Source organism: Camellia sinensis, chromosome 3 (assembly GCF_055761805.1).
Source record: "Camellia sinensis isolate YWXY chromosome 3, ASM5576180v1, whole genome shotgun sequence".
Taxonomy (NCBI): domain Eukaryota; kingdom Viridiplantae; phylum Streptophyta; class Magnoliopsida; order Ericales; family Theaceae; genus Camellia; species Camellia sinensis.
Genome location: NC_138963.1, coordinates 149,563,958 through 149,572,163, shown reverse-complemented (window position 1 = coordinate 149,572,163; position 8,206 = coordinate 149,563,958). Strand labels below are relative to the sequence as shown.

The 8,206-nt window shown below is 36.7% G+C and overlaps 1 protein-coding gene across 1 annotated transcript; it reads right to left on the bottom strand.

Annotated features, from left to right (window-relative positions):
- Positions 1–5,262: 5,262 nt before the first annotated feature.
- On the bottom strand, positions 5,263–7,819 carry LOC114284191 (uncharacterized). The gene is made up of 7 exons (XM_082918487.1): positions 7,740–7,819; positions 7,319–7,487; positions 6,864–6,969; positions 6,553–6,734; positions 6,082–6,405; positions 5,692–5,990; positions 5,263–5,572 (listed from the first exon to the last, which is right to left on the bottom strand). The coding sequence occupies exons 1-7, from the start codon at positions 7,817–7,819 to the stop codon at positions 5,263–5,265; spliced, it is 1,470 nt and encodes a 489-aa protein (XP_082774613.1).
- Positions 7,820–8,206: the final 387 nt, after the last annotated feature.

Here is an 8,206-nt window from a genome sequence, read left to right as displayed (position 1 = left end):
AAGACATAGGTGCTTTACTCTAAACACCCAATGATGAAAGTTGCATTATGTAATCTTTTGAATTCCTCAACAAGAAAGCCAAAATTCAAGTTTTAATCCTAATTATCCCAACCTAATGCCCATTTTGGCCAAAATATTTTTCACCCTCTTAAAACCCTTTTTCCAAATGTTTTGGTTGCGTACTTCCAAACATTTTCACAATATTCCGAGGCTCGTGTTTTTGAACTCTAAATATTGACTTTTTTAGTAAACTGAGCAAAAGACAGAGCAGAAGTGAATGGAAGGGTTGGAACCTATTTTTCCTTTCAAAATATGCTGGCCTTACACTATTGATCTAGCGGTACATTTTTCTCACTAGTTGTATAACAACTTATGGCCAGATGGAAAATGTGGCCGATCGGATGAATAAATTGTGCAGTTGGCTGAATTGTCTGGGTACAGAGCATTTTTTAAAAATTCAGCTTCCTCTACAAGTTTTACACAAATATCTTAGATAGTTACATCCAAAACTCTATATATACATGCCTTAGGCTTCATTTCCAAGGGTTATAAAATATTTCCAATAGTCAGAAGCTTCTTGAGAGCGCCATACTTCTAGCTCCCTTGCATCATCTTCAACCTTCAATTCTTTACCTATATCATCAAAACACCATTAAATCTTAGCTTTGGAGCTTCTTGTAGGAAATTCTAGGCCATACTCAAGAACCTTGAAGGTGCTAGGATAGAGTTTGACAACTAAGAGGCTCATCCTCTCTTTCAAAGGTAAATTCTTGAACTTTTTGCTCATCCTCTCTCTATGTCTCTCTGTCTCTCTCTCTCTCTCTCTCTCTCTCTCTATTATCAAGCTTTGCACTTTATTATTGCTGTGTTGTAATCATATGATTGGTTCTCATGGATGTGGAGAGGACTACGATATAGCCACTTATCCATTAAGTAGATTGAGTTCTTTGCTCTCTTTCATTCATGTACCTTTTCTTTGCTTTCTAGTACTATACTTCATCATTTTCATATTTAGATATGTAAATTAGAACCTTGTGGATGAGGATGGAGTTGGAATTAGCCACCCATCCACAAGTTTGATTATGTAATGTAGTTTTCCTATTTTCATACGCTTTCTCATCACTTTTCTCATCATCCAAGTATATTAGTTCATGTGTTTCAATCCATGCTAAACTCTAATGAGTAGTTGTATTTGTTACATTGTCACGACCCCGTTCCATCCCAAATAAGATAATAGCTATGATTGGCTAATAATGTTTGACTACTAAGGCCTATCAAAATAAGACAAGGTTGGACTGAAACTTTGGAGTTTAAGTGGAAATACATCATTGTCCATCAATTAGCAAGAGTCAATCCAAAGCCTGTGCATAGATCATATGATACAAATAAGCAACTTTATTTATTTATTTTTAACATTTACAAACACAACATCCAAAAGGAAAGTACAACATTTACAAATATACAGCTAACAAAAACCAAAACTCGAAGACAAGGTCTTCGTCCAAAAGTAGAAAAACAAAAGAAAAAGACTTCTAGCATAATCTCTCAACCACAACAGGATCCTTGCCATCACTTGCATACATATAGGGGAGAGGGGTGAGCCAAAGCCTAGTGAATAGCAATATAGTAAAGTGGTAAATGAATGAACACCAATAACCCTTATATAAAATTAAGCACAAGCTCTTTTCAAACATAGTATAATTTCCACATGATATTAAAATCTAACTTGCAAGCATATACATAGCGATGAGCCTTCTCAAGGCATTTTGGAACAGAACAAGGTCCATAACAGGTGGCTGAAGAGCTCAGTTAGTACATGGTTATTGGCATGATTCCCAATAACTAACAAATACCAAGATGTCATCTTAATACATGATAGAAAAATATAGGATGTTCATTCATCGTAAAACAATAGTATAACTTTCTAAACATATCATAGGTTTGCATTTCGAATTATAAATTTTAACAAATATAAGTTTAACACACTACTACTCACAATTGGCTCTGCGAATAAGGGTTTAAACATCTTTAAGCTTGACCTATACAAAACAAGAACAAAACAGTGAAGCATTGAACAATCTTTAAACTTTCTATATCAATTAATCATACAAATAAACTTCAATTCTCTTTTCTATTAAAACATGTTTCAAGTGGGTTTCTAATTATGTTATCCTTGTGTTTAGGTGCCAAAACATGCCTAAAGATGTCCCAAGAAATGAAGGAAAACAATTGGAATAAAATGTGTAAATGCTCTAAAATGGCCAGTCCGTTGTAGCGATCATTTCACCACTCGAGTGGTGATAAGGTACCTCCCAGAAGTACATACCTGCAAAATGAGATTCTGAGAGTTGCTAAAGTGCGCTCGAGCCATCTTTTATTCACTCGAGCGGTAAACCGACTCACATTGGTTTTTGGGCTATTCGCTCGAGTGGTGATCTGCAAAGCAGAATTCTGTAGTTCGCAAATCTGTCCTGTTCTAGCTGTTCTAAGGTCATCTAGCTTTGATTTCCTGCACTTTCAAACCTCAAACATGATATGCTAAGTTTAGTATCTTAAAAATACACTAATATGATTGTTTCCTAAATCAAATACATGAAATCTTTACTTGTTTTCAAGGTTTGAAGCATTTTTCAAGTTTGTATGAGAAATTTCATGGGTTTTTTTTCATCTTTTATTTCCAAAACTCAAAACCAATCTACAAAATCATAGGAAGTCAAAGAGACATGTGAAAAGAAGAGTGCAAGGACATCCAAAACCTCAAAAACCAATTCAAAAGATTGAGAATCCTAAGCTTCCTCCCTAGTTCACATCCTAACTAACTTCTTTTTCTTTTTCCTCCTAGTTTTTCATTCCTAATCCATTTTCATCCTAACGTTTTCATGATTGAAGATGTTAAAGAAGTCTACTATATGTTTTAGGATAGAAATCTCACCTTAGAACACTTTTAGGATGAGTTGTTGGTTGATTCTGTTGAACTCTTCCTTCTCACTTTCCTTTCTCTCTTTTCTCTCATTCTCTTTTGTTGTTTCTCTCAACTTCTAGCAGATTTCTCTTTTATTTTATTTTGAAGATTAAGGTTTTATTTGGTGTAGCTTGGACAAAGGTACAACTTCCTTAACTAATTTAATTCCCATGCTTAAGTTTAAGATCTTATAATCATGCTTAGTTATTACTAATCCTAATTAGCAAAATAGCAATTAGGATGAAATGGTCAAGGTTGTTAGACTAAGGTCTTTAAGCTCCTTACTTAAGGCGTACGCTCATCCTAAGGATTTCAAATCAAGTTTCAAACTATTCCCTAACTTTGGTCACAAAACATGCAAGTCCTATACATAACTTCAAATCCCTTTTCCTTGTCAATACTATCAAGTCTAATATCAAACAAGTGTAGAATACATGACTTAAATGCATAGACAATAAAGTAAACATGATGCATGAATGGGTTTGGTTGTTACATTCTCCCCTCCTTAAAAAGTTTGGTCCTCCAAACTTGCCTTACCTTAACTTGGAAATAGACTAGGGTACCTCGTCTTCATCTCATTTTCTACTTCCCAAGTAGCATCTCTCCCATAATGTTCTTTCCACACAACTTTTACCATAGCTATCTCCTTATTTTGGAGTTGTTTCACTTGGCAATCAATGATTTCAATAGGTTATTCTTCATAATCTAAGTCTTCATCAATAACCAAGTGCTGATAATCAATCACGTGGGAAGGATCTCGAGCATAGCCTCATAACATAGAAATATGAAAGACATTATGAACCTGTTCCATTTCTGGTGGCAATGCTAACCGGAAGGCTGCTGGGTTGATCTTTTCAAGAATCTCAAATGGCCCTACGTATCGTGGAGACAATTTCCCTTTTTTTTTTTTTTTCAAATCAAGTCTGGCCCTTCATCAGAGTAACTTTTAGAAACACATGATATATGACTTCAAACTCAACGTCCCTTCTCCTCAAATCAACATAGCTTTTTTGTTGACTTTGGGCAATTTTGAGTTGTTGTTGAATAATTGTAATCTTTTCTATAGTAAGAACAATTTCGGGCCCTATCATTAGTTTGCCCCCAACTTCTGTCCAGCATACTGGTAATCTACATTTTCTCCCATACAGTGCTTCATAAGGTGCCATGTCGATGCTTGCTTGGAAATTATTGTTGTAGGCGAACTCAACTAATGGTAAGTGAGTTTTCCAACTTCCCTTGAAATCCAATGCACACAGACGAAGCATATCTTCCAAAATCTGTATTGTCCATTCTGATTGACCATCGGTTTGTGGATGGAAGGCTGTACTAAATTTTAGTTCTGTTTCGAATGCTTTCTACAAACTTTGCCAAAATCTAAACATAAATTTGGAGTCTCTATCCGGCACAATAGAAACAGGCACACCATGAAGTCAAACAATCTCATCTATGTACAAGGCAGCTAACTTGTCCGCATTATAAAAAGACTTTACATGTAAGAAATGAGCAGATTTGGTCAATCTATCAACAATGCCACAAATTGAATCCATACCTTTTGGTGTGCTCGGCAAGCTAACTACAAAATCCATTGTGATATGTTTCCATTTCCATTACGGGATAGAGAGAGATTGAAATAGACCAGCACGCTTTTAGTGTTCAACTTTTACTTGTTGGCATTGAAGGCAATGAGAGAGAAACTCAGCTATGTCCCTTTTCATATTTGGCCACCAGTAAACTTTCTTGAGATCTTGATACATTTTGGTGCTTCAGGGGTGGACTGCAAACTTCGAGCTATGTGCTTGCTCGATGACTTTCCTTTTCAACTCCGGCATGTTTGGAACACATAATCTGCTTTCAAACTATAACACTTGTTCTTTCATTGAAAATCCCGATCTTGGCTTTGAATTAATCTCCTCAAAAATTTTCTTGAAGTAGACATCCTTTATTTGTCTTTGTTTGATTTCGTCAATGAAAAATGATTGGGTAGAAATTGTAGCCATAGTTCCTTCTGTTTCATGTAGAACCAATTCTATCTCTATTCTCTGAAGGCCTTGAAGTATGTCTCATTGTTTGGTGAGTAGACATGCCAAATTTTCCATTGACTTCTGCCTGAGGGTGTCTGCTGCTATGTTTGCTTTGCCAGGATGATACTGTATGTGCAGATTATAATCCTTCATTAGTTCTAGCCATCTTCTCTGCCTCATATTGAGTTTCTTCTAGGTAAACAGATACTTTAGGCTCTTATGGTCTACGAACACCTCACATGTAGCCTCGTACAAGTAGTGACGCCATATCTTTAGTGCTTAAACAATGGCTGTCAATTCCAAGTCGTGAGTTGGATAATTCTTTTCATGCGGCTTCAATTGGCAGAAAGCATAAGCAATAATTTTACTATTCTGCATTAAAACACAACCCAATTCTTTGTGTGATGCATCATAATAGATAACAAACCCCTCAGTACTTGATGGTAATATAAGAACTGGCACTGTGATCAGCCTAGTCTTTAACTCTTGGAAAGCAGAATCCCTCTCTTCTATCCACTCAAACAGTGTTGCTTTATGTGTTAATTGGGTAAGTGGGATTGCTATCTTGGAGAAATCTTTGACAAATCTCCTATAATAACCAGCCAAACCAAGGAAACTCTGAACCTTTGTTACATTAGTGGGCCTTGGCCAATTTACTATAGTTTCAATTTTTTGGGGATAAAAAGAAATACCTTCCTTATCAATTACATGTCCCAAAAATGCCAAAACTCACATTTCTTCAACTTTGCATACAATTGTCTATCTATAAGAGTTTGAATGATGAATCTTAAATGTTGTTCATGGTCACCCCCACTTTTAGAGTAAATCAAAATGTCATCAATGAAGACTAGAACAAATTCATCCAGGTAAGGCTTAAAAATTCTATTCATCAAATCCATGAATGCCGTAGGAGCATTAGTAACTCCAAATGGCATAACCAAAAACTCGCAATGGCCATACCTGATTCTAAATGTCGTCCTCTCAACATCTTTTGCCTTAACTTTGAGCTGATGGTAGCACAATCTAAGATCAATCTTAGAGAAAACTTGTGCCCCTTGTAGCTGATCAAATAAATCGTCAATTCTTGGTAATGGGTACTTGTTTTTTATAGTCCCCTTGTTCATCTCCATGTAGTCGATACACAAACGAAGATTTCCATCCTTCTTTTTCATAAATAGCACTGGTGCTCCCCAAGGTGATGTGCTGGGACGAATTATCTAGCAAGTCTTGTAACTGCATTTTCAATTCCTCTGGCTTTACTGGTGACATTCTGTAAGGAGTCTTGGAAATCGATTGAGTTCTCTGTGCAACATCAATTGTAAACTCAATTTCTCTATCAATCAAATTGCCTAGTAATTCATCAGGAAATACCGCTGAAAATTCCCTCACTACTGGTATGTCATTCAAACTGTTATCAGATTCCTGTACAATCAAAATAGTACAAAACTATCCTTGATACCCTTTCTTGAGTAGTTTACATGCCTTCATGGATGAGATGAGATATGGTGGTAGTACTATGCTTCTACCTTGAAAGGAAAAATCTTCTTTATTTGGTGGTTAAAATGAGACAGACTTTGACACACAGTCTATTGTAGCATAATTGGTTGACAACCAATCCATTCCTAAAATAGCATCAAAATGACTCATTTCTATAGGCAATAAATCGACAATCAAGCTAATATTCCCAATTAATATCTCACAATCCCGATAGATGGAGGTACATATCATAGATTCATCCGACGGTGTAGATACTGACATTAGAAAATTCAAAGGTTCTTGCAATTTATTTAACTTATTTTCAAATTGACTAGATACAAATGAATGTGTAGAACCCAAATCTATCAAAATATACTCATTATGAGCATAGATGGAGAGTATACCTGATATAACTGGATCCGTACTCTGAGCATCCCCTAGGACTAGGGCAAATACCCTTGCTTGTCTCACCGGTTCCTTTCCTGTGGTGTTAGGCTTGGCAATTGGTCTCTGAACCAATCCCAATGAGCTACTTGCACCTTTTCAAGAGTTTTGCCCAATTTTCGGACAATCACTTATATGATGTCCCATTTGTCCGCATCTAAAACAAGCCCTAGTACTTCGACGGCAGATCCCACAGTCTGTACAAGCTGGTATAACTTTGCTCCCTTGACTGGTACCACTGGTGGTTCATACACTCGACTTTTTTATAGGTAGATTTGTTTGATCCTTTTCTAGTATCATACCCCTGTCTCTTATTGAACCATTCTTTGGATTTTTGTTCATCCTTTGCATTCAACTAGGCCATGAGTGCTTTATCCAAAACTTCCACATATGTAGAAAAATTAAAGAGATTTACTTTATCTCGGAGTGGTCCTTGAAGCCCTTCCTCAAACTTCCTAGCTTTGTTGTATTCGGCGTTGACCATGTGTGGAGCAAATTTGGCTAGTTCCGTGAACTTGGCATCATATTCTGACACTGTACCCCCACCTTCCTTGAGTGATTGGAACTCCGATGCTTTCCTATCCCTGGTAGATTGTGGAAAGTAATTTTCATGAAGATCTCCAAAAAGTTGTTCCACGTGATACCCTCATGCTGGCCTTTTACTAACATCCACCATCTACGCGCCTCCTGTGCTAGAGTGAAGGTGGTAAGTGCAACTTTTGAGTTTCGGAGGAGGAGAAGATCTCAAATAACTTCTCCGCCTCTAACACCTATGCCTATGCCTTCAATGGATCAATTTCTTCCTTAAACTGAATTGGTTTCTCTATCTTAGAGACTCTACTTCCTCTCTTACACCTTCTAACATCCTTTCGAGTCTATCCATATGGCTGGCAAAGGACTCAGCTCTTTCCCTCATCGTAATGCTATGCATGCAAAGCATATGTTAAACAATATAATATATGCATATACTAACTTAAATATTAGTACATAAGATGCGCACCTTGTCATACACACTCATCATGAATGCATTCCTAAAGTTCTTCTAGGGAAATCCTATGCTCTGGAGGACAGTGTGTGACAAACATATGCTACGATACCACTCTGTCACAACCCCATCCCACCCCAAATAGGATAACAGCTATGACTGTCCAATAGTGTCTGACTACCAAACGCCTAACAAAACAAGACAAGGTTGGATTGAAACTTTGAGGCTTAAGTGAAAATACATCACTGTCCATTAATTACTAAGAGTCCATCCAGAGCCTGTGCATAAATCATATGATTCAAACAATCAACTTTATTT

Coding starts and splice junctions, on each gene's coding strand:
- LOC114284191 (XM_082918487.1), bottom strand. CDS start 7,819: ATGAGGGAAAGAGCTGAGTCCTTTGCCAGCCATATGGATAGACTCGAA. Junction 7,488..7,739: donor GGTGTAAGAGAGGAAGTAGA/GTCTCTAAGATA, acceptor ACAATCTACCAG/GGATAGGAAAGCATCGGAGT. Junction 6,406..6,552: donor TAGACTGTGTGTCAAAGTCT/GTCTCATTTTAA, acceptor TTGATTGTACAG/GAATCTGATAACAGTTTGAA.